General features: G+C 52.7%; 9 protein-coding genes across 9 annotated transcripts; 5 read left to right on the forward strand and 4 right to left on the reverse strand.

The window, feature by feature from the left end:
* Window positions 1-480: 480 nt before the first annotated feature.
* On the reverse strand, window positions 481-2525 carry IAR55_003203 (uncharacterized protein; the record flags this gene model as incomplete). The annotated part of the gene is made up of 5 exons (XM_066946311.1): window positions 481-1060; window positions 1123-1593; window positions 1639-1958; window positions 2005-2145; window positions 2211-2525. 5 exons carry the CDS (start codon window positions 2523-2525, stop codon window positions 481-483), a joined length of 1827 nt encoding a protein of 608 aa, XP_066802703.1.
* Window positions 2526-2847: 322 nt separating this feature from the next.
* IAR55_003204 (uncharacterized protein) lies at window positions 2848-7881 on the forward strand (the record flags this gene model as incomplete). The annotated part of the gene is made up of 10 exons (XM_066946312.1): window positions 2848-3084; window positions 3139-3162; window positions 3206-3244; window positions 3297-3323; window positions 3378-3534; window positions 3590-3719; window positions 3800-3923; window positions 4093-4230; window positions 4277-4930; window positions 5041-7881. The coding sequence occupies 10 exons, from the start codon at window positions 2848-2850 to the stop codon at window positions 7879-7881; spliced, it is 4371 nt and encodes a 1456-aa protein (XP_066802704.1).
* A 466-nt stretch (window positions 7882-8347) lies between these two features.
* Window positions 8348-9617, forward strand: IAR55_003205 (uncharacterized protein; the record flags this gene model as incomplete). Its single annotated transcript, XM_066946313.1, has 4 exons — window positions 8348-8758; window positions 8813-9017; window positions 9072-9329; window positions 9382-9617. 4 exons carry the CDS (start codon window positions 8348-8350, stop codon window positions 9615-9617), a joined length of 1110 nt encoding a protein of 369 aa, XP_066802705.1.
* Window positions 9618-9895: 278 nt separating this feature from the next.
* On the forward strand, window positions 9896-12425 carry IAR55_003206 (uncharacterized protein; the record flags this gene model as incomplete). The annotated part of the gene is made up of 14 exons (XM_066946314.1): window positions 9896-10260; window positions 10339-10374; window positions 10422-10646; window positions 10700-10854; window positions 10905-10995; window positions 11049-11083; window positions 11147-11214; window positions 11267-11398; window positions 11451-11471; window positions 11528-11699; window positions 11750-11825; window positions 11873-11910; window positions 11960-12050; window positions 12107-12425. The coding sequence occupies 14 exons, from the start codon at window positions 9896-9898 to the stop codon at window positions 12423-12425; spliced, it is 1824 nt and encodes a 607-aa protein (XP_066802706.1).
* Window positions 12426-12617: 192 nt separating this feature from the next.
* IAR55_003207 (uncharacterized protein) lies at window positions 12618-14387 on the reverse strand (the record flags this gene model as incomplete). The annotated part of the gene is made up of 7 exons (XM_066946315.1): window positions 12618-12821; window positions 12942-13034; window positions 13140-13333; window positions 13519-13617; window positions 13722-13810; window positions 13906-14240; window positions 14337-14387. 7 exons carry the CDS (start codon window positions 14385-14387, stop codon window positions 12618-12620), a joined length of 1065 nt encoding a protein of 354 aa, XP_066802707.1.
* A 259-nt stretch (window positions 14388-14646) lies between these two features.
* IAR55_003208 (uncharacterized protein) lies at window positions 14647-17427 on the reverse strand (the record flags this gene model as incomplete). The annotated part of the gene is made up of 10 exons (XM_066946316.1): window positions 14647-15195; window positions 15248-15339; window positions 15561-15787; window positions 15835-15924; window positions 15976-16085; window positions 16140-16372; window positions 16419-16519; window positions 16587-17081; window positions 17146-17264; window positions 17326-17427. The coding sequence occupies 10 exons, from the start codon at window positions 17425-17427 to the stop codon at window positions 14647-14649; spliced, it is 2118 nt and encodes a 705-aa protein (XP_066802708.1).
* A 557-nt stretch (window positions 17428-17984) lies between these two features.
* IAR55_003209 (uncharacterized protein) lies at window positions 17985-19500 on the forward strand (the record flags this gene model as incomplete). Its single annotated transcript, XM_066946317.1, has 6 exons — window positions 17985-18015; window positions 18072-18184; window positions 18254-18442; window positions 18539-18908; window positions 18975-19344; window positions 19413-19500. The coding sequence occupies 6 exons, from the start codon at window positions 17985-17987 to the stop codon at window positions 19498-19500; spliced, it is 1161 nt and encodes a 386-aa protein (XP_066802709.1).
* Window positions 19501-19695: 195 nt separating this feature from the next.
* On the reverse strand, window positions 19696-21644 carry IAR55_003210 (uncharacterized protein; the record flags this gene model as incomplete). Its single annotated transcript, XM_066946318.1, has 5 exons — window positions 19696-20076; window positions 20146-20307; window positions 20390-20731; window positions 20809-21410; window positions 21488-21644. The coding sequence occupies 5 exons, from the start codon at window positions 21642-21644 to the stop codon at window positions 19696-19698; spliced, it is 1644 nt and encodes a 547-aa protein (XP_066802710.1).
* Window positions 21645-22197: 553 nt separating this feature from the next.
* On the forward strand, window positions 22198-24479 carry IAR55_003211 (uncharacterized protein; the record flags this gene model as incomplete). The annotated part of the gene is made up of 8 exons (XM_066946319.1): window positions 22198-22662; window positions 22733-22794; window positions 22859-22969; window positions 23055-23381; window positions 23452-23722; window positions 23786-23926; window positions 23987-24047; window positions 24112-24479. 8 exons carry the CDS (start codon window positions 22198-22200, stop codon window positions 24477-24479), a joined length of 1806 nt encoding a protein of 601 aa, XP_066802711.1.
* Window positions 24480-24517: the final 38 nt, after the last annotated feature.

Below are 24517 nucleotides of genomic sequence, written 5' to 3' on the forward strand. Positions count from 1 at the left end.
CCCCTAACCCCTAACCCCTAACCCCTAACCCCTAACCCCCAACCCCTAACCCCTAACCCCTAACCCCTAACCCCTAACCCCTAACCCCTAACCCCTAACCCCCAACCCCTAACCCCTAACCCCCTAACCCCTAACCCCTAACCCCTAACCCCTAACCCCTAACCCCTAACCCCTAACCCCTAACCCCCTAACCCCCAACCCCTAACCCCTAACCCCTAACCCCTAACCCCTAACCCCTAACCCCTAACCCCTAACCCCTAACCCCTAACCCCTAACCCCTAACCCCTAACCCCTAACCCCTAACCCCTAACCCCTAACCCCTAACCCCTAACCCCTAACCCCTAACCCCTAACCCCTAACCCCTAACCCCTAACCCCTAACCCCCTAACCCCTAACCCCTAACCCCTAACCCCTAACCCTGCGATGTCCTCCGGCGATATACTCGGTCCTGCAGGTCAGCAAGTCGCTCTCACTCTCCACTCACAATCCCATGAGTTCCCGCCTGTCCCTCGTGCCCGTTCCGAACTGCAGCCTTCGTAGCGACTCCAACAACTCATAGTCCTCGATGTCAATGCCGTTTCGATCATAGGTACACGTGAGAGGGTCGAGACAGCCTGTTTTGTTGCAGGAATACAATGCGAGATGACAGGTCGTCCGTATGCTCGCTAGCACCTTGTCTTCCGTAGTCGCCAAAGGCTTGGATGGATCAGGTGGTGGTAACTGAGAGGTCAGCAGGAGTCTACGAGCACGACTCACTTTGTGATATCCCTCCATGGCGCACTGCATGGCGTTGTATCCCCAGATCGTCACCTCTCCCATCAACCACCGATGCACCTTGTAGTTGTCCTCTGGCGGATTCGATGCAAACTCGACCCACGACTCAAAGACATAGCATGAGCTCAGAAGACAGTAAAGATCGGGTCGACTGCTGAGGATGGACATGCAGAAGATTGACCGTAAGTTGCTGAGGAGACCCAGAGCATTGCGTCGTGGAGTTCCTGGGAGGGGACCGTATGCATTAACAACAGCAGAGATGGCTCGTCGAGCGAGGACAAAGTTGCTGAGTGGTAACAGCTCGTCGTGCCTGTTGATCAGCTGGGCCCAGATGCATGACTCGCTCACCTGGTCTCCCTCGTCCTCTCTGGGAACGCGTCAATCCTGTCCATCAATCGCTGCAATGTGACGAGCCTCCCCGTCATCAATGGATCATTCTTCCACCCTTTCAACTCCGCCTTGATATGTCGTTCTGCCAGTGTTATGATCTCGATGTAGGGAATGATCCCGTACGATACGGCTGGCTGTGGATCGACGACAGTCGAACGATCTCGCACCGAATACTCGCTATCCCTCGCTAGCTTGTATGCATTGAGATGGACAGCGCGAGTAGCTTTCTGGTGCCTTGTGTCGCCGTTGTGAAGCGTGAACACATCCGATGGTATGGAGTAGGAGAGAAGAGGAATGTCCGGAAGTTTGATCAATGGCGAAGAGTTCCCGAGGTTGATGCATATTCGCGCGAGCTTTGCCGAGGCGGAGATATGCTTCCCGCTGTAAACTGGGCGTGGTCGACCAGCGTGATCAAAGTAGCGCAAGTTTCTTCAAGCGCAAGTCAGCCTTTTTTCTCATTCTCGGGGCACTCACTTCACCCAGCACTGATCCTCAAACCTTCTCCCGCGCAGACAATCCACCCCGACTGCCACCAAAGCAAACGCCTGGTGCAATTCCAGCTGACCCTGTACCATCCCATTGTACTCGCCATTGATCCCACGTGCAGTGTCCACGAACTTGAACGTGTCAACAGTATGATGTTCGGGATTGGCATTCGGGTGCCATCGGTCGAGCTGAGCGGTGACAGCGGCGATATTTTCGATTATCAACGTTTCGAGTTCTTCGGGGGTTTTAGAAGTGGGTAGAGGTCGGAATACGGGGTAGGGCAATGGGGAAGAGACCGTGGGAACCCTCTGAGACGTGATCGAATCAGCGATAAGATAATGGTTTCGAACTCACCTGTCGATCCTCCAAATGACCCGATAACATTCCCAGATACCTTCTGACGTGTCTGCTGATCTTACGCCACTCTACCAATCGTTCATCCTCTCTGGTCCCTGCGATAACGCTAATGTATCCGTCGAGATACTCGTCGATGCACTTGAAGACCGCGTGATGATCAAGCAGAACCTGAGAGTCAGCTCGAACTTGGTGCAGTTACTTACCTCTGTTGCAGCCCTGCGGACACAAACTTCCTGCAAGTATGGGAAAGCATACTCCTCGATGGGGATGACTCGAAAACCGCACTCGGGCGGATCCAAACGTGCAGTATACCCGTCAGGAATGCGCTCGGGATGGTCTCGGAAGAATCGCCCGAGTTCTTCCCAGGTGTCCTGAGGTGGAGCACATCCTCGCCACTGGACTCTCAAGAAGCACAATCCATCGATGTAGCGCTCTTCCCTGATCCTCGTCCATCGATAAGACTCGTCGGTTGACGTGGTCTGTGTGTCGGTGGGCTGAAAGTTGGGGATGGACGACATGGTTGGTGACAGGTGAGTGTGCGGCGTCGCTGATTGGGACCAGAGGATGGCGTTGAACGTTGGTATGAAGTGGAGATGGGTCGGGATATGAATGAAGGTGAGAAGTAAACGCAAAGTCGATGCACAAGTGTTTCTGTCGTCAAGAACCCGGTGCTGTGTGTCGTTGTGTGGATCGGTGTGTGCGGTCCGTGCGTTGCAGTGGCAAAGGACCCATGGTACGCTTCTGCGCGCTCACAACTGATTTCTCTATCTCTTCTTGACTCTATCTCTTCTATTTGTCTCTTTTTACATTACTTACCTTTATCATCGCCGATATCACAGCATGGCGAACCCAGAACAGCAAAAGAGGGTCGATCGACAGCTCGCCAATCGAAACGCTGCTCGAGCTCGGGAGGAGCCTATTGAAGACTGGAACCAGGGTCGAGGGGGAGCCCAAGACTCGCCATTGTCGAGCAGATCAGGTCTCTCTTCACAGCTCAGTATCGCTGAAGGGCTAGCCGCTCTCTCTAGTCCATCCTCGGACGTTTCTGTGCCCTTCACCCAGTACAGACTGGAACGAGTGAGCATCTGCGTTTGATTTGCTGATGTGAGCGGAGCTGACGTGATGTTACAGGATAGAGATCGGGTGGCAGAACCTGTGAGCAAGGTCTCGACCCATTACTGTGCTGACGCTACCACAGCCCAGAATGAATATACCGTTTGATGTGAATTTTGGTGGAGTGAGTGGGCGAGTGCATGATAAAACCCAACGTATTTGCTGACCTCTTACAGGATCCTGGCAGACTGGCACCTCGTACAGTGAGCGGTTGATCTACCTAGCACTCCGTGAGGAACGCTCACGATCCATCACAGCCTCCTCAAAATCCACTATCACCATCTCCCGCTCCATCTGCCGGGGGCTCGACTCTGGATCAGAACGTAAGAGAGCTTGACGACGATTACGCTGATCTCTTAGCCGGCAGTGGAGAGCAACCCATCGCAGGGTTTTGGTTCGTCCCTCAAGGCTGCAGTGAGTGCCCTCTGTCCCATTCTCACGGTAGTCTCGCTGAAATCACTCGCCGCAGTCTTCTCACCTGCTTCCAAAGCATGGAAAGCGTGCAAAGGTGAGAAACAAAGTCAAGCTGAGAGCTTACGTGTCAGTCTTCTCCATCATCTCGGAGCAACAGAACCGCGATTGGGCCGAGCAAACTCTCGGTGAGTGGTACAACCGGATTGACAAACGCTTTGGCTCACTGGGACACGCCAGATCTCTACCGTCGCACAACCTCGCGCAGGCAAGCGAAAGCTACCAGTGGGTATCCAAGCGAAGACGGCACTGACAATCAGCCCTCCTCCTCCGCCTCAGCGTCTCAATCATCATCTTTTGACGCAGACGAAGACAAAACTCCAAGAGCCAAGGTGAGTGTCCTGGCGTGAACATCACTGACAGTAGACCTTGCCTCTCCCGGACGTTCCCAGCCCTTTCTATGTTGGAAAAGATGCAACCAGATCGGGAGCTGACTCAAGGCAACGAGCCACCGTGAGTGGCGTCAACATCAAACCTATTCGCAGCTAATCCTCGCCCCAGTCACTTTCGTCCAAGTCTCCGAGCAAAGAAGCTCGAATAGGAGCAAAATTCCCGTCAAACGAGCCTACTGTCGACGAGGACGACGAGTTCGAGGACGTAGATGATGAGGATGAGGGGGAGAATGCGTCAAGTACACCGGTGAGCTGTTTGTGTCCATTCTCGGATCCCACTGACACCCTGGCAGTCTTCCGCACCCTCTTCCAGCCCTCACCAAAGCTCCAGCAAGCGATTGAAACGAAAGATCAGCAAGGCAGTTGCGATCCCACCTGGCATCGATCTGTACAAAATGTGGAACCAAGTTCAAAACCTGATCGCCTTCGTATCTGCAGAATACCCGATGACCGTGGAGACAGCGATGAAGTACTTGGGCGATTCGAAAGATCTGCGGTCTCAGAAGATGTCGGTGTTACGAGCGGCAAGAGAGTTTCGTGGCCTTTCGAAAGGACAAGAGAAGACCGCGTGGAAGAGGATCAAGGAGCTCTCGGACGCGGCAGATACACAGATTGAGGAGATAAACGACCGACGAAAGCTCGCAGAGGTCCGACTGAACGAGCAGAAAGACTTGTCCAAGATCCAGATAGGAAAAGCAAACGAGTTAGCAACCTTTCACAGTGATAAGCTGTTGGAGCAAGAGCTGGAGTACCAGAAAGCTACGAAGGCGTTAAAGGACATCGCCAAGCTCAGCCCGGAACAGATCAAGGACATTGCTATCAGTCACGAGAGTCTGAAAGAAAGCAACGGCAAGCTGGCAACGGAGGTGACGGGATTGAACGAGAAGGTTGAAGGCCTCGAGCAGACAGTCAAGAGATTGGCGAGCGTCATGTATCTGAGCATGAAGGTGAGTGAACAGCACAGCACGCTCCCACATAAATCCTTCTCCCCCTGACCTACCTTACCCCCTAACCTCTAACGCGAACCGCAAGGACAAGTGCTGATTACACATCGCAGGGCACTGCTACTTGTCTGAACCGACTAGACCAGATCCCGGCTTCGATAACAAGCTCAATCGACAAGTTCAAAGCGGATCACGTCGATGGCTTGATCTCTCAGGCTTCTGTGGAGGAGAAATTCAACGAGTTCAAGGTCAACCATGTCGACCCGATCGAGACCAAGCTCACCGATCTACCCCCGCCGCCTCCTCCGATATCCGTAGACGAGAGAATTGCAGACTTCAAGCGGCAGCATCACGATCCGCTCTCAGTCACGATTCAAAATCTCTCCAATGCTTTACCGGGCTTCATCGAGGAGAAGGTGAAAAAGTTCAAAGACGAACACCACGATAAACTGTCTACCGCTGTGTCCAGTCTCTCCGAGTCCATTCCTGGTACCATAGACAGCCAGATCACTCAGTTCAAGGAGCAGGTTCTCCAGCCTGAACTCGACAAGCTCGTCCAATCGACCAAGACTCTTGGTCAGACCACAAACAAACGACTCGTCAGCCTCCGAACGTCCGTGCTCACCCTCCACAACCAAATTCGATCCGCCACATCCCCCAAGTCCTTCAGAGATAGCTTGGCGTCGAATGTGCCGTTCCTACACCGTCTTCCACTGTACCAACATCTTCTCAGCTCACATACGACCGCTTTCCTCGATTCTACCAGTTTCAAATCGAGCCTGGAAGGTTTCAGAGACTCCTTTGGATTCACCCGGAAGATCTGGTCCATTGTCACGAGTCAAGCGGCTGTCACCTCGCTGTTGAAGAGGAGAGAAGTTGGAGTCAAGATCAAAGCGGTGGCCTACGAATCAGCGACGCTGGAAATGGTCGGAGAGAAGTTGCTGGAGCTTCATTCGTATCAAGAAAGGTTGTGCAACACGCTCAAGTCGCCAAACCTTCTCGGGGACGCGTTTAGCGCGCACAGCCAAGCAGTTGACGCCTTGAAACGAACGGTCGAATCACAAGCTGCAACGATCCAAGGTTTCAATGTGTCCTTGTTCAGGGATCTCTTGTTCTTGACCGGTCTTCAACGGTACGCGGCTCATCGCAGCTTCTCGGACGCCTTTTTCGCTGCCAAACACAACCAGAACCAGCTGGATCGACACCTCAATTCAAGGTCATCTGGTGACATCATTGTTCTCCACGTCACTCGGAATGTGGAGAAGATCTTTGAAATGAACGTTGTGAAGAGCAAGGTGATCAAAACTGTCGTCGACGACACCGCCATCAGTCAGCTCACGACGGCTCTGTTCGCATCTCAGCCATTTCAGGAAGCCCTCGGCGCTTTCAGCATCGACGCAAACACCGTTTCAAGCTTGTTCGCCTCAAAAGATGTCCAAAGAGGCCTCTTGGAGTGGCTCCTCAGAAAGAAAACGCTTCAAGATCTGGTCTCAGACAATGTGTTTTGCGAACTAGTCGGTGAACTGATCAGATCTCGGGAATGTGTTGAGATGATCCGTGTCATCATCTCTGTCCTACTCATTTCTCCTAACTGCACATCGTTGATCGAACGACTGGCATCATCGGAAAACGTTGTCAAAAACCTGGTCGACGTACCTCTTCTCAAAGCCACCGTCAAAGACTGGACGCTCAATGCAGACTCGGTAGACCGGCTCTTCCGCCACCAAGCCATACAATCTCGTCTTCTTCCTATCAACGTCCCTTCTTCCGATCTAGAGTCTTTCGTCGACGGCAGAGCAAAGGTGGTCGCCAATGATTACATGCATGGCCCTTCCGGACATGAAGCTGTCGCCAAGGGGATTTTAACTCCTTTCACCCAGGGCCATCTGCTCGAAGACAACCGTTTTGCCCTCCTCGTCCGACAGTCACTATTTGGTCTTTCGTCGCTAACGACGGCACAATGGGAACATATCGACGAGCTCATCTTGAGGATCCTCCAACGTCCCGCTGTAGCGGATCACTTTGAATCAGAAAGCTTTGCCCAGAACCTCAGGATCACCAGGGTCTGGGCTGAAGACGTGATCTGGATGGGTCGGAACGAGGTGGTGAACGTGATCAAGGACAGCGAGTTAGTCGAGAGCCCGGACGGCGATGATGGCGAGCGTGACAAGGAGCTCGGCCAGGACGAAGAAGGGAGACTCAGCGAGAATGGATATGTGCGCAGACATGACGAAGGGGAAGCTTCTTTCGACGGTCTCGGTCAAGGCTCAGGGCAGATGGATGATTTTATTCACATGGGAGGATTTATGGAAGGAGAGCCGGATACCATTGACAACGAGGAAGGGGATATTTATCAGCCTGAAGATGCTCAGCCGGGGGCTCCAATGGACCTCGATCGGCCAGCGGGAATTCCTCGTCCACGCTCTCAACCGCAAAGTCCGCCGGCCAGAGCTTCCCCTTCTGGTTCAACTTACTCGCCACAACCGCCCGCTGCGGCCATGTCAAGCTCAAGTCAAACAGCTTCCGACTCACTGTATCCTGACGAATCACAGATTCGAATGCTTGAGCGAGCTTACGGGCTGAAGTGGAGGTGGGGCGGTTTAGAGCATCCGGACATGGCCAGGGCAAGAGAAGATGGGGAGGAGATTTGGCGAATATTTGATCAGCTTCTGGGCGACTCACCGACTCCGGGAACCATCGCGTCCGCTCACTCTGTGAACCTTATGGGACCCCGTCGACCGTCTGCGCAAGATCCAGTCTTCCAACGTCGGAAAGAAATGATTGCGGCAAGGGAACGCCAGGGACTTTTCCGATCAGTGTCAAGAGGGGATTCAATGGAGGTTGTACAAGCCTGGTATCAGGCTGCCAATGCAACACAAGACCGCGTGCATCGCGGCAGTTATGTAGAAACACCTATGGAACCAAGGACTACGAGGGCCAGGGCGACCCGATAGGTGGGTAGAAAGGTGAATATGCATTTGAGCATGATTTCATCGAGCATCGAGCATCACGCATCACGCATCAAGCATCAAGCATCAAGCATCACGCATCAAGCATCAAGCATCCGTCGCTGCACGTCATGACTTACGTCACTTCCTCAGCCATCAACGCCATGGCCAGAGTCTCTGCCGAAAGCTCATCTTGTACGGTTCTGTGCCGTTATCGGATTTGGGAGACGAAGGCAGCGTCGAAGGGTTGTTGCCCACTGAAAACGATCGGGCCGTGAAGCAACCCCTGTTACTTGTATGGACTGCGGCAAAAGCCGTGCTTGCATGGGAACAAGGTGGAGGCTGGGTGGAGGTCAAGTGGAGGGGATGAAGGGAGTCAACGTTACCGTCGCGGTATATAACCATGACGGTGGAGCTAGCGCTTCCTTCTCTTTTCCCACATTTATCCTCCTCAAAGAAATACATTCACAGCATGGCACCTAAAACTCCCCTCGGTTATCGTCGAATTCTCTCTCCTACCGCCGGTATTCGAGTGTCCCCACTATGTCTCGGCGGTATGTCCCTCGGTACCAAGTGGGCCGACCGAACCGGTGAAATTACCAAGGACGAGGCCTTCGCCCTCCTCGACGCTTTCTATGAGGCCGGCGGTAACTTCATCGACGTCGCCAACTTGTACCACGACGGAGAGTCTGAAGAGTGGGTCGGAGAGTGGATGAAGCTGCGAGGAAACAGAGACAAGATCGTGCTTGCAACCAAGTATACCGGGTTCAACGATGGTGCGGAGAAGGACATCAACTCGATGGGAAACCACATGAAGAGTATGCACCTGGGTGTCAGGGAGAGTCTGAAGCGATTGCAGACAGATTACATTGACATCTTTTATGTCCACTTCTGGTGAGTTGGATTGCGATCTGACCTTGCTGAATGTAACAGGGAGTACACCACTTCAGTCGAGGAAGTTATGCGAGGATTGCACCGACACGTCTTGAACGGCAACATCCTCTACCCCGCCATCTCCGACACTCCCGCATGGATCGTTGCCGAGGCCAACTGCTTCGCTCGTGCCAACTCACTCTCTCCTTTCGTCCTCTACCAGGGATTGTGGAACCTCAATGTGAGGGATTTGGAGCGGGAAGTCATTCGTGAGTTCGACGGTCGTTCGTTCCGTTCCTTTCCACCCCGCTGACCTTCCACAGCCATGCTCCGAAAGGAAGGTATGGGTCTCGCTCCTTGGGGAGTCATCGGTCAAGGGAAGTGGCAATCCAAGGCCCAAATCGAGGAGAGGAAGAAGTCTGGCGAGAAGTTCCGAGGTAGCGCCACTGAGCTCGACGAGAAGGATATCAAAATGGGAGAGGCTTTGGAGGAGATCGCTAGTGAAGTCGGAAACGGTGCTACCGTCACAACCGTCGCCATCGCCTGGGCTCTGCTCAAGACTCCCTACGTCTTCCCTATCCGTGAGTGATCTGCAAATTCGGTGATGCTGTCCTCGGCTTATACTACGCACAGTCGGTGGACGTAAGATCAACCATCTCGAGGACAACATCAAGGCGTTGACCCACGACCTTACACCCGCACAAATCGAGAAACTCGAGAAGATTTACCCCTTCGACCCTGGATTCCCTATGAACAGGTTCGGTGGCGACTCCAACATCACTGGAAAGACCGAGAACTGGCTGATCAAGGCTGCTGCTGAAGTCCAGTGGGTCAAGGCGGAGACTGCCATCAGGCCCACCAGCGAGTAAGTTCAAAGCGGGAGAGGGAAAAGGTTACATAGCGAAAGAAGTAAAACTGTACAGTCTGTATTCAAGTCGTGCATGCATCTGTTGTCGTGCATTGTCGGGAAAGGTTGCCTGGCACTCATGTTGTAAGATGCACATGAAACAAGCGAAACGATACCTTCATCCTTACGTTCAATTCCCATGGTGACTCCCGCCTTTTCCTTTATCCGGAACTTTCCAACGCACACTTCTCGTTTCTATCTCTTCTCTCTTCTCTCATCGACTCATCCATTCACCTCGTCATGTCCAAATCACTCCAGCTCGCTGGAAACACTCTCCCGGAAGAAGACTACGAGCTGCAGCCCACTTCCAACGCATCTGATCCGCTCCTTCCGACCTACGATCAACACAGAGGCAAACCAGCGTCTCCTTCTCCCCATCAACGGTTGGAGATCCACCGTCGTCATTCCCGCTTCCGTCGTTTCATCTCCTGTCTGTGTCTATCTCTTATCATCGCCGTGCCAAGTCTCGCCCTCGTAGGATGCTACTTTGGGAGGACTACCTTGGATAGAGTCAGGACATGGGATCAGTTACCGCAGGATCTCAAAGATTGGTTGAACGATGTCGTCCCAAATGTCAAGGTGGATCACGGCGCGTTTCCAACCGAGTGAGTGTGGTTTCGCTACTTATTCGGGGTGATAAGAACTGCGGATGTCGCCTGCCTGCATCGCTGACACTGACGCAGCATCGGTTATGCCGGACCAACTCCAACAGGCAAAGAGTGAGTTTATCGTCGTTGTGTCCGTGTGTCGTGCTGACTTTCTGCAGACCCGCACTCATGGTGACCGCTCCTGCCTTCCCCATGTACAGCGGCGTCAATCCCCTTGTCCGACCCACGCAGAAGGCATCCGGCTCGTTCAACATCATCCAGCATTGGGGCAATCTCAGTCCCTTTTATTCTGTATCAAGCCATGGATTACCGGAGACCAGCAGTCTCATACCGGAGCAGTGCACTTTGGATCAACTCCACTGGCTGCAGAGACACGGCGCGAGGTCAGTCATAGCATCTCTCTGACCTTTTGGCGATGACTGAATACGCTCCGCAGATATCCCACTTCGTATCCTGAAGGACCAGGCGCGCTCGCATCCAGACTCAAAGCAGCGACAGGTTGGAAGACCTCTGGTGCACTCTCCTTCCTCAACGAGTGGGAGTACAAACTCGGAGCTGAGATTCTGACACCCTTCGGACGTAGTCAACTATGTGAGTGTCACCTGTCGTTGTACAATAGGCTGCATACTGAATCACCGCAGTCAATCTTGGCGTGTCTGCTCGGATCAAATACGGTTTCTTGCTCGATAAGATGAAGGGGAGGTTGCCAGTGTTCAGAACGGAGAGCCAAGAGTGAGCCTCTGCCGATCCTGTCGTCTAAAGCCCGCTGACATAGCTTTCTTCAGTCGGATGCTGCGATCGGCTCAGAACTTTGCGACTGGTGAGTTGTTCAGCTGCCTGTCGAGCTGACACCTCGTAGGATTCTTCGGTTTCCCCGCGGAAGATCAGTACAACCTAGCGGTGACTATCGAGGCGCCAGGATTCAACAACACCCTTGCTCCGTACACTGCCGTGTGTCTCTGCTTCGGTCTTTCGGGGTGAATTGCCTGACATCCTGCCGCAGTGCCAAGGCGAAGGTGTCGACTACCGAAAGAGACTCGCCGAATGGGATGCCATCTTCTTGAAGGATGCTCATACGAGGTTAAATGGGTTGATCGAAGGGCTGGATCTTTCACTGACCGATGTCAAGGATATGGTGAATGTTCGGCGCCTCTTGTTTGAAGCAGATGCTGACCGTTTGTCTTCAGATGGAGATGTGCGCCTACGAGGTGAGCTTATGTCATGAATCCAGTTTGATTCAAGCTGACCATCAACACACCTTCAGACCGTCGCACTCGGCTATTCGTCCTTCTGCGACCTCTTCACGCAGAAAGAATGGAAGGGCTTCGAATATCGAAATGATCTATATTGGTGGTACTCATCCAGTTTTGGCTATGCACCGGCAAAGGCTATGGGCATAGGATGGGTGCAGGAGATGGTCTCACGATTGACAAAAAGTGAGCGGAGGTGAAGAGCACGCCAAGGCATCCATTGATCTCCTCGTCAGCCCGCTTGACCGAGTTCAACTCCACCACCAACTCCAGCTTTCACAACGACATCCACTTTCCTCTGGATGATCCTTTGTGAGTGCGAATTGTGTGTGGAACTTTGACACTAATCGTGCCCGCAGATACGTCGATTTCACCCATGACACGCAATTCGCCCTTCGTGAGCTGCCACTCTTCATCTCATGGTGACTTGCGCTGACTCCTGACAGTGCTCCCCACGATGAACCTCACATCTTTCGCCGAAGGTGGTGATCTGCCGACTGATCAAATTCCCAAGCACCGTCCTTTCGTCGCTTCGAAGTAGGTGCTGTCAATTGACCTGTGTAGACCTTGCTGACCATTCCCACTTCTCATAGGATCATGCCCTTCGCAACCAATCTGCAGATCCAAGTCCTCACCTGCTCTCCTTCCTCTTCTCAACAGGTCCGCATCATACTCAACGATGCTGCTGTCCCCCTCACAGGCATTCGTGGATGTCCCGACGACGATGATGGGTTGTGTCCGCTCGACACATTTGTGAGCGCCATGCAGACTCTGATTGGCGAGGTGGATTACAGAAAGATGTGCGAGACAGGCAAGGCCGTCCAGCCGGAATCCGATGCTGAAATAGATGAAGAGGATATGGCAAAAGTCAAGGTAGATGGACTGGAAACGGTCGATGACGAGGAGAGATAGAACCGTTTAGATAAACCGATAATGATAGCCTACTCTGCGCTCCCAATAGATCTCTAGGCTCGTTGTAACCATGCATTGAGGCATTGTGTGGCATCTGATCGTGACAAATTAAGTCATGCCTTCCACTGGCTTCGCACGGGCCAATCCTCCAAACATACACACATGATCCAGCTCGTCTAGCTTCGCCAAACCCTACACCTCTTTCCGCAGAGCCAAAGCCCTGAACGCCCACACCAAGTTCTCGTAAACAACAAACGTCGTACATGTCCCAGGCAAGATCCGCAGAGCGTTGGTTCCGAGTCCTTTGTAGAACGCCAGGAGACCTTCGTTGCGATACACAGAGGAGATGACGGAGGGAATGGTGAGCCGGGGGATCGTCGCTGAGGGCGTTGAATTCTGAAGTAAGAGATCAACGTCAGCTGAAGCGCCTTTCATCGATGTGATGGAGGATTGACCGGAGACACCGGTAATGCGCGAAAGAGAAACAATATGCAAAGTTTCATGAGCCCGACTCACCTGTATTCTCGCTCGCACAACCTGATACGGGTAAGTGAGAGCGATGGCGACGAGTTTTGATGAACCAGAAGCAAGGATGTATTCTGTATTTGACTATGGATTGGTTAGTCAGCAGAGTATCCATCAAAAGAACGGCAATCCTTCCACTTGCTTGCCATGTAAAGCAGCCGAACTGTTCTATCACAATCTGCGACTCACCAGTTTTTCGTCCTCAACCCTCCACTCTCGCCCTTCACGCAAGAACAGCTTCCGTTTGATGTCGCCCCGCCATTTCTTGAGCTCCTCGTAGGTCGCAAACTGGATGGAACCGTTCGATACCCCGACCAGCGCGAGTAATGAACCCTTGTAAAGCCCACGAAGACCTTCGGCACGGTATATTGACGACAAGCCGTCTGGGGTAGGAACGAAAGGTACGTGCCAAATGAGAAGAAGTCCGAATAGGTGATTCACAATGTACGAGTGATGATTAGCGGTATCAAGTGCAATCATGCAGGGGTAGAATGTTGATGTTGTCAGAGGTGAGATAAAGCCGGCCCAATCAGCAAAACTATGTCACACCGTGAAGCAGCAGACTCACCCCATAAACCTCTATACGCTGCCGGGTCATGCTTCGCCGTCCCAAACACTCTCGTCTTCACGACCCATATAGGATTGGTTAACATCGCAGTGATCGCGCCTAAAGGTGATAGCCGCGAATGAGACGATTGATTTCGGGACGGATCAGCTTTGTTCACAAAAACTAATCCGCCTCGACTGGCTAGATGGGTCGGCTGCACTCACTCGCTTCGGCCGCTGCTAGCAGATGTTGTCCGCTCGTCGTGCGGTAATTTGGGTCGCTACCCTGCATATTCTTTTTGATCATATTGTAGCTAGAAATTGCAGTGTAAGCGGTCTGGGCTCGGTCTTCCTACAAGAAAGCCTCTACCGATCCTTCCTCTTCCTAAACTTCCACCGATGCACTCACAATAGGAAGTAAAGTCCCCAGCTCCCTGCTCCTCCGACCAAATTCGGTATAAGACCTCTATACAATCCCTTCCATCCATCCACCACCACAGCATCTTGTAGCGCCGTGTAGACTCCAGTGCCGAATCTCGGTTTTCGAAGATGGTGCGGTAACGTCGATTGAGCGTTGTATGCCGTTGTAGCAAGTGGTCGACTCGTACTGGAAGATGGGGAGGCGGACGAGGAAGAAGAAGAGGAAGGATTGTCGGCTAGTTGGAATCTGACCTTGACGAGATCGAGTGGGTGCATTACTAAAGTCGCGACGGTGCCTGCACCGAATCCAGCGACGGCATGGTCCTGTGGAGACGGCATTGTCAGCTTTCAGTATGAGTGGTGGGCGTGACGAAGCTCAAGACACAGCACAAATGTCGACATCAGAGAAGTGTCACTCACTACGGATGGATCACCGAAAAGACTGGGAGCATTGTTCAACGACGATGACATGATATGGATTGTCGAGGGATGGTGTTCAGCGATGAAGGGAGAGAAGTGTCAGGGAAGGTAGAGTCTCTTGAGAGGTTTTACGCTCTGTGCATTTGTCTATGGCTCAACATGCAGTCTATACTTGAAATCAATGGAGAAGCTGATGTAGATAAAGATGCGAATGCAACGGAGTTGAAAAAAGTTAATCCCACGCGGAGCACCATGTGTCTTCAGCAGTCCGAGTGGCAAATCATTGCAATGCATAGTCACACAACTCTCGTTACATTCCAAAGCCCATGGGCGGCAGACCCATTTGAACACTTCCATAGGTCATCGGCAGTTGTGGAGGTGGTGCTTGCATCCCACTGCCTATGGGTCCTCCTCCCATCATCATCATTCCCGGATCCATACTTCCTCCACTCAAACCGCCGCCACCCCATCCTCCCATTCCTGCGCCAGTAGTCGTAGCGTCGATGCCCACCCAGGGGAAGTCGGCCAGGAGGAAGTCCAGATCGCTTCCCAGGACACTTGACATGGTAGGATCAACAGGCAGCGCCGCGGACATCCCTTGCAGAGCCGGATCGATGGGAATTGTACTAGAGGGCATCGACGGGTTTCGAAGTTGTGTTTGGGCAGACGTGGATGGCGCTGGAGGTGCATTTGCAGGGAGGATCTCACACAGCCGTCGCAGATACCACGCATGGAGTCGAGGTGAGTCGTTCTGATAAGCAGATGCAGCGTCCATGGCATCAGCCGCTTTGAGGATAAGTCGGCGACAATGATCCACTTCGACGGTTTCAAACTTGTACGGATGTTGACCTCGGCAAAGCTACGGCCGCATCAGCTGACATCCGTCACGGTACCGAGGGGGATCAGCTCACCGTAGACAGAAGTGTAGCTGCATAGAGCGCGAAATGAAGGAACGTGTCGGGCGCAAATGTCAGTTGTTGCCTGTCCAAGCCCTCAAATCGCACTAGAACCGTCGTAGCAGCATTTAAGCAGTGATGGAACGCAGGGATCGAGCTCGGAGAGCCAAGGTCGATCTGGTCTTCGGGCGGAAGTCGCAATGTTTGATTGACAATGAGAAGGTTTAGATTCAGGCGAAGACTTGACGTCCAGATGCGTGGTTTGTTGACGTGGCTTGAGGTACCGCCGACTGTACAGTGTCAGTATTGTACCCGTCGGTACACTCACCATCAATGATATCTCTGATCCACGCTTCCGACGAGACATCCCAGTCTTGGTTCATAGTCCTTGTCAAGAGGCTCAACGACAGCGCGCTTCTATAAGCTGGCTCCTCCAAGCCTGCGCCGATGAGCAGATCACGATAATGTAGGAATTTACACCGCAGCCCGACGGAGCAGACTAACAGCGTATCTCGAAGTACGTTCTCTGAGCGACTACGCTTGAGCCAATGATGTCTGAAGGAGGTCAGCATAAGCTTTCTGCGGAAATGGCGAACACTCACGCGGTGGCAACCAACGGGTCTGACTGCAGGATGAGCATCGGCTGACGAAACTGCATGTTGAAAACGGAATTGACGGTGAACAGGCAGAGCCTTGATCAGAATCAGCACGGGTCAAGAGGCAGAAGCTTCCGGCGTACTCACCACATCGCCTGTCTCGATCTCAAGTGCCTGAGCTGATCTTCCGTCATCTTTTCCAACTCCGCTCTTGGGGGTATCCTCCCCAGATTCAGCTCCTTCCCCATCAGAACAGCCTTTACACGCTCAAAGTCAGTTAGAGCCATTATATCGCATGAGTGTACGCTCACCCGGCTCATGTAGTACCCCGCCTTATCGTCGTCTGGCTCCTTGAACATGCACAAGATGGCCATGGCTCGTACCACGTTGACGTCCGCCGTGGCTTCTGCAAAGGACCACGTAAGATGATCTCGAGCGAGGACCAGGATCTGTTGATGGACTGATTGGGCGGATTCGGGAGATATTTGTGAGCCGTCGCTGTCGGGTGGTGACAAAGAGGCGAGGTATTTGGACGTGACACACACTGCAGGATATCAGCTGGGTCGGACATCTTCCCGGCTAATACATACAGATCGCGGTGTAGAGGAAAGGTGACTTCTCGCGGACAAAATCGTGCGAGTGAATGGTTGGATCCAACATCGGTAATACCAGGTTATAATGTGTCAAGAAGCTGTGCGAAGGTGTGCTGTGTCAATTGTATGATTTCATGCCCGTTAAAAGTCCACTTATCCACTTACAGATGGAACAGCGCGCGACCTTCTGCTTCGTCGACAAAACCCGCCCGTATTGGATCGTCCACCAGATCTGATCCTCTGAACGGGGCCCTTGACTTCTTCCTGCTCTGATGATCCATCCCATCCTGCCCTCCATTCGTCACATCCGCTCCGTTGCCGTTATTCTCCTCTCCATCTTCCACCGCGTCGTCGCTCCCCGACGATTCGTCATTGTCCGAGCTCTCTTCTCCCACCATCCGACGCAGCGACATCTGGTGTGGCTGTCGATACGCATCTTCGTATCTGTCATGAGGGCGATGATGAGGATGATACCGAGAATGATGCCCAGGGATCGGCGCGTCATCGGTCGAGATGAAGGGGAAACGAGGATCGCCCAGTGATCGGGGTGTTGAACCATTCCCAAGCTTATCTCTAGTGGTGGAGGACGAAGCTTGAGCAGACCCCTTGGCTTGTGACGATGATCCCTCTGCTAGCAGACTGCCGGCGAGAAGCGGGACCCTGATGTGTAAAGTGTGGATGTCAGAGATGGAGCAGAAACGAGATCGTGACGAGCTGCACTCACGGTCGCTTCCTCTTCCGGCCTCGATTGTGCTTTGCAAATTCGCAAGTGAGATTCATACGCTCGCATCGTGAGCAAGGAAACAGATGTTGTGGGTCATCAGGATGTGGATGGCATCGTATCTTGTCAATTCGTGAGCTTGCTGATGGTGACCGGCCGAGGATAGAACCCCTCGGCACTCACCTTGTGTCTCCTACACTCATTGCATGCTTCTCTCCCTCTATCCACCTTACCAAGCTTACGTTTGCTGGAAGTGGATTCTCTGTCCTGATCGGTGTGTTGCATCTTACAGATGGTTCCAGGGTAAAGATTTAGATGACCGAGAGTTGAGAGAAGACGAGTGAGATACAAGGTTGCAAGGATGTGACAATGGTCGGCGAAACTTAGGGTTGATCGGTGAAAAGCTCGGTGGTTTGGAATGGAATGGAAATGGTCTTATCTCTTCAGCCAGTGTCTGATATCTTCTTGGTCCTCCATTTCAGTCGGTGGGACATTCAATTCACCGCTGTACGAAACGCTTCTACAGGACGCATTTCACGATCAGCCTCCTCCTCTGCCTCCAAGCAATTGCCCTAGAGAGCGATCGGGCTGCTACTCTCTATCAAAAGCTTTAGTACCCGAGCTATAGACCGTCTTTCATCCCTTTCCTCCGCCCATCGGAATCGGCCACCAATCACGGGTTCTCGTCCTGAGAAGCAAGCGACTCGATCGTCTCCTGGTCGGACAGTATAACTTGATCAATACCTTGCACAGATTACAATCGAGTCGCTGTTCATCGCACCAAAACTACAAGCAACTCCAGCAACTCCATATCATTGACAACCTAGGCAAATCGAAGAGAAATGTACGACGCCGTGGTACTCGGTGCTGGAGGTATGTTGCTGTCGTTCATCGACCTTGGCCGCGCTGATCAACAAACCCCACCACAGTCATTGGTCTGACCGTCGCCCGCGAGCTGCATAGCAAAGGTCTCAAGGTGGCCATCATCGGTCGAGATCTCCCCGAAGATTCAATCAGTTTTGGCTTTGCCAGTCCATGGGCTGTGAGCTTGTCCACCCGTTCTCAGTCGACATGAGTCTTTGCGCTGACTGCCACCTGCTCCCATCGCCAGGGATGCAATTGGCATTCGTTCGAGACGGACGGTACGAGTCCAGCGGCAGAATGGGATGCGATCACCTTTCGTCGATTAGCCAAGTTGGCTCAAGAAGAACCGGATCTATGCGAGAGGATCCCGTTCTTTGGGGTCTGGCAGAACCCGCAGAAGGACGGGAACCTCTGGTTCAAGGACTTGGTCGGAGATGTGAGTACGAGCCGATATCCACTGTACCCCTCGTGCTCCCTCGAAACACAGAACACGCGTTCACTTGCTGACGTTGCTAAATCCCCCTACGTATAGTTCAAGCAGATCAAAGCTTCGCCGTCCCAACCCCTTCCGGGAAATCTCCCTTATGGCCACTCGTTCTCCTCGTACGTCCTTCACGCCCCGAATTACACAGCGTATCTCGGCTCCGTCGCAAGATCCCTGAACATCCCCATCTATCGACATCGGATCTCTTCCCTCGACGAAGCGTACGATCTCCCCGGTATCGGCAAGACCAACCTCGTCATCAACGCTACGGGTTTAGGAGCGAAGAGTCTGATAGGTGTGGAAGATGACAAGGTGTATCCTGCTCGAGGACAGACAGTGTTGGTCAAGGCGCCTTGGGTCAGGACTTGTTATATGCACGTGGAAGGGTTCATGCCCGCGCCTCTGAAACCTGGAGAGAGTGAGTAGACCTCCGTCGTGCAGATTGTGTCCAAGCTGGCTGACCTATCCCGAATGTCTGGAATAGAACCACCCCCTGAACCCGCTTATATCATCCCTCGACCTGGACCTGAAGGTCATGTCGTTCTCGGAGGAACATACATCAAGAACGACTACTCATGTCTCCCCTCAATATCCGAAGCAGAACGGATCCTGAGAGCATGCTACAATCTCTGTCCGCTCCTGGCGGGACCCAACGGCAAGTCGTGGAAGGATATCGAGGTGGTGGCGCACAATGTCGGTCTGAGACCGGCGAGAGAGGGAGGCGCTAGATTGGAGTTGGAGAAGAGGGTCGTGGGAGGAAGAAGGGAAAGAAGAGGGGTGGAACCTAAAGGTGGGAATGGAGGTGAGACAAGAACGGTCGGTGTTGTGCACGCTTACGGAGTGGGATCGGCTGGGTAAGTAGATTGACTATCTCGTCAAAAAGGACAAAGACTGAGAGCTGACTTGACGGGTCACTATACAGCTTTCAATGCAGTATGGGTCTGGCGGAGAAAGCCACTGAGCTGGCTGTGGGTTTCCTCGACTCCCAAAGCACAAGGGCGAGGCTGTAGAAGCATTGGCGGCGTTGTTTCGGCCACTTGATGTTTTGGTAGCATAGATCCTTATAGATATGTCGGATGTGATGAATACCTTCTGTTAGACACTACCTTCATCCATCTATACCTTACAAAATTGTTCGTGTATTCTTCACGTCTACGGAGCTGATCCGTCTGATACCTTCTAATGTCTGTATATTCTGACCACCTCTACCCCCTGAAGACCTTCTCGGCAGCTCTCAACAACGGCCATCTCCAGTCGGCTTTCCACCCAACCTCCCCATTCTTCGAAAGGACCAACATTTCCTCCTCACCCTTCTGCTCAAACAACCCATCGCCTTGTCCTAAAGCTGGTCTCACGGCATTCCAAAGTGTTTCGTTGAACTTCAACGCCGCACGAGTTTCCTCTGGTGTCAGAATGGACAGTCTGAGTTGGTGGACCGCAAGATCCGTACCGTGAGAGGCTTTGCCGCCCGTGCCGTGAAACTCGGCGACGGATTCAATGGCGTACCGTACGACGGGAAAGTCGTGTTTGGCCAAGTCGGAAGCGAGGAGTCGTATGGGGAGATGCACTTGTCCGTCGGCCAGGATCTAGATGGCAGAGCAGAGGAAAAGTCCATCAACAATCTGTCACCAACGATTTGTTCTTACAACACTCACACGCCCGAGCAAAGCGTCCATGTCTTCTGGCGAGGCGTCCTTTGGCAGAGCGGGGTACGCAGCCAGGAACCTCTCTGACTGCTCGTAAGGATAGTATCTTGCGATATTGGGAACTAGATCGCTGAGTGACTTGCAAGGATGAACAGATTTGTAGAAGTAGTCCTGAGACAAGAGGCGTAACAATAAGCATGGTGATACCAACTTGTCTTCTTCTCAATGATTTGACAGACGCAACGAAACTCACCTCGTCCCGGACATCTCCAACGATAAGACACTTCACTCTCGCCTCTCTCAAACCCTTGGCTAAGCCGCCGTTCCGCTGATACTCGATCTGATCGGCTCTGACCCACCCGTCGTCGCCTACGACACCTCGGAAGGTAGATAGCTCCCCCATGTTCTGAACAGCTTTAATGATTCTGTCGGTCGACATTCGCGAGGTATCTCGAAGCACTGATAGGATGTCAGGTGTGGAGGGGTCGATGTCTAGAGCTTTGCAGAAGGCATTGAACTGGGAGTTTCGTGAGGCAGGTGTAAGAGGGGAGCTTAAGATGGCGTTGGATTGGTGATGGGCGGTCATGAAAGGGGCCTGACGGGTGATTGATCAGCGTAGTTGATTATCAATGATGTGACGAAGATACGAGAGAGATGAGTGGCACTACTGACCTTGGCCGGGGCCAATCTGGCTGCTTGATGGACAAGCTGATGAACAACATGTGCACCTCCGCTCAATCCGCTCAGATGCACCTGATTTGGATCACCTCCAAATGAAGCGATATTCTCCCTGACCCATTCAAGACCCAACCAACAATCCTTGAATCCAAAGTTCCCAGATACCTTGGGTTCTTCGCAGCCCAAAAAACCGAGGACAGATACTCTGTGACCGAGCAGGACTCGGACTTCGCCATAATGTTCCGAAGGGAAGAACTGTTGGTTGTAGTGTTGACCTGACGTACTTCCGTATTGGAGGAAACCACCGTGGATGAACACTCGAACGGGAAGGAGAGGTCGAGATGCAGCAGAACCGGGAGATGGGGGATTGGTGCTCAAGGGATAGTCGGAGGGGATGTAGATGTCAGCGAAGAAGGGGTTTTCGGTGGGTGATCCGAGCCCTAATCGATCACGCATGGTGTTGGTCTGCGTGTAGGTACGTTCTGGCTGAGCACAGTATTTGCCGTCGACGGTGAAGGGTGTGGGAGGATAGGTGTAGTGGGAGGGAAGCGGCTGAGGATCGGAAAAGCGGGGCACATCGATGCCATAGGGGACGTCTAGGCGGTATGACAACAGGACGTCAGCTTGGGAAAGAATTGTGAACAGCCGTAGAACGGAAGGGGTCACGACGCACTCAGAAACACTTGACATCCGTTCTTGACCCTGCCTCCAGTGACCTTGCCATGCTTCGTCAGCGTCTCCACCTTCTCAGACGAGGGCAGAGCGAGCTGATCGCCCGTCATATCGTCGAACGCGATCGCCGTTGTAGGGGGTTGATCGGCAGTTGGCATCTTGGCTGAGTGGTGTTGACCCAGGTGTTGCGTATAGTTGCAGGGAGTGATGAAAGTACAAGTATGAGGGATTGATGAATGAGATGTTTGGAGGAAGGTACCAGTATACCAACATAGACACAACGAGCCATTCTCAGAATAGCTCTTGGTCGGGATGTCCCTCCTTCGTCGCCGAAGCTCCTGGACCGAGGTGACCGAGTGAGCGGTGATTTGACATGGCCGCTAGAGACCTATCTCGAGGGTCAGACCTTGGAGCGGAGATGAGCGAGTTGAATCGACGAGACGGGGACGATCAGCACGAGCGAGAAGGCAAGGTCCAAGACAAAGACACCGACAAGAGCTCCGAGAAGTCGGTGTTCAATGCAGGACCACCTCTGTCGATAAGCTTACAGTAGAAGACGGGAGCTGACGTTGTAGCTTATCGTCCCTGTCAATGATAGGGAACTGCGCAGTCTCGCTCTCTGATGAAAAGACCGACCGCTCGGTAAACATATAGGAAAGGGAAAGAAGATGGAGCAATGAAGAGCGAGAGAGGAAGAGGAGATCGACTCGGATGTCAAGTAGGGGACAGACATCTCGGCATTCATCTTTCATAACGGCTTTTCGTTCCCATGTCCTTTCCTATCCTCAACGTCTTCATCCGTCGCCTGTCCTATCTATCCCTCGACCCTTCTGGCCGGCCAAGAAGGATGTGTATAATACTATAAGGCAGGAGGCCGTCTTCCGACCGACTCTTCGTCCTAGCAATCGCCTGTCCGTTAATCCAATCCCATTGTTTTCGTCCTATCCCTCCACCATGTCGAAAACAAGCGACATCGTTCTCACTCAAGTCCCCGCATCGCAGCTCGATGCAGAAGGGCAAGACTCCAAGGCGGTCGAGTCGCTTCAACGCGTAGAGTCTGCTCGGTCGGTGGTGCTCGATGAGCTGGCCAAGGGGGAGAGGGTTTCGTATGATGATCTGCCGATTATCGAGTATACCGATGAGGAGAACAGGAGGGTTCTGAGAAAGTTGGACAGTGTGAGTGGCGATGCAGACTTCCTTTTCCCGGCGAGATGTACCTGTAGCTGATAAAATGCTCTACGACCAGGTGCTCCTTCCACTCACAATGATAGCGTATACTTTGCAATACGTCGATAGAAGTGCGATGAGGTCAGTGTGTAGACTTGATTCGTTTGTTATCGCTCGACGCTGATGAGCCCGATCTCTTCTCCAGCTACGCCGCCGTCTTTACGTTCAGAAGGGACCTTCACTTGACATCGGACGACTATGCATGGCTTGGAAGTGTCTTCTACCTTGGTTATCTGTTCTTCGAGTTTCCCGGATCGTGAGTGGATGTCGGATGTCCCTACCAACAAGGATTTCCTTCCTGTCTAGTATTATGTCGCTGACATCGTCCCGTTCCACTGCAGATACTTGCTCCAACGCCTTCCCCTCTCCAAAACAATGGGAACATCCATCCTCATCTGGGGTGCACTTCTCATGTGCTTCGCCGCCCCCCGCTCGTTCGGGGGAGCAGCCGCCATCCGTACCCTCCTGGGATGTTCCGAGGCCCTCGTCACGCCCGGCTTCGTCCTTCTTATCAGTCGCTTCTATCGACGGGAGGAACAGCCTCTCAGGGTCGGTTTGTGGTATTGCTGCAACGGCGCGGGAAGCTTCATCGGCGCGTTGGTCAGTTATGGTATGGGACATATCACCGTGGCAAGAGTTCCTCGATGGGCGTGGATCTTCATCTTCAAGTGAGTGACAGATCATTCGGCTTTACAACAAAAAAACAAAAAAAGCTGACCCTATCTGTTCGTTTCGCAGCGGTGCAATCACTCTCATCTTCGGATCCATATTCATCTGGTTATGTCCCGAAAACCCCCAGACCTGTCGATTCCTGACCGCTCACGAGAAACGTGTCGCTCTGGAACGAGTGCGATCGAACAAATCCTCTCTCGCCGGAAAACAGATCAAATGGTATCAGGTCAAAGAGGCCTTGTGCCCCTGGATCGATCCTCAAGGTTGGGCATATGTGTTGATCGTCTTTTCGTTGAGTTTGCCCAATGGTGGGATTGGGAATTTCCTGCATCTCATCGTGAGTCGCGAACTGTTCTGCGGTCGTAGGAACGAAAACTTATATCCCAATCCAATCACGCAGCTCCAACCTTACGGATATACCGCTTTTCAAACCATCCTCATCGGACTTCCTCAAGCTGCCATGCAGGTCGTTTTTCCTCTCAGCGGTGCCATCATTGCGAGAAAGGTCCCAGGTGCTCGTCTCTATGTCCTGATGGCTTATGTGAGTGTCGCGACCGACGTAGTCTTTGAGCGTTCGCTGACTCGTGTTGTGAATGTGCAGATGCTCCCCAGTCTGGTCGGTGTGATCATCCAGTATAGAACGCGTAATAGTGGTGCTCTTCGTGAGTTGTCTCTCACGTTCGGTCGGTCGTCGTCTCATGCTGATCCCATGACTTCCCTCGCAAGTGTTCGGCTACTACATCCTCGGTTCCTACGTGGCCGCTCTCGGGGTATGTTTCGGTGCACCCGGCTCAAACGTCACAGGCTACACGAAACGAGTCGTGGTCGGCGCCATGATCTTCATCTCCTATGCCGTCGGCAACATCGCCGGACCCCATTTCTTCATCTCGACGGAACACCCGCCGTATCGAAGCGGCATGTTGGCGTGTATCGTCTGTTTTGCAGCGACCATTCCCATGGCGGGTCTGTTGAGACTGTATTATGTGAGAGAAAACAGGAGGAGAGATGCGCTAACAGCAGGGAATGAGGAGGAAGTGGGAGATTTCTCGGATAGGACAGATATAGAGAACCTCTCGTTTAGATATGTTTTGTAGATAATCATTCAGGAGATGGTCGAGTTGTAGGTGGTAGA

The sequence above is a fragment of the Kwoniella newhampshirensis genome, chromosome 6 (assembly GCF_039105145.1).
Source record: "Kwoniella newhampshirensis strain CBS 13917 chromosome 6, whole genome shotgun sequence".
Lineage (NCBI taxonomy): Eukaryota > Fungi > Basidiomycota > Tremellomycetes > Tremellales > Cryptococcaceae > Kwoniella > Kwoniella newhampshirensis.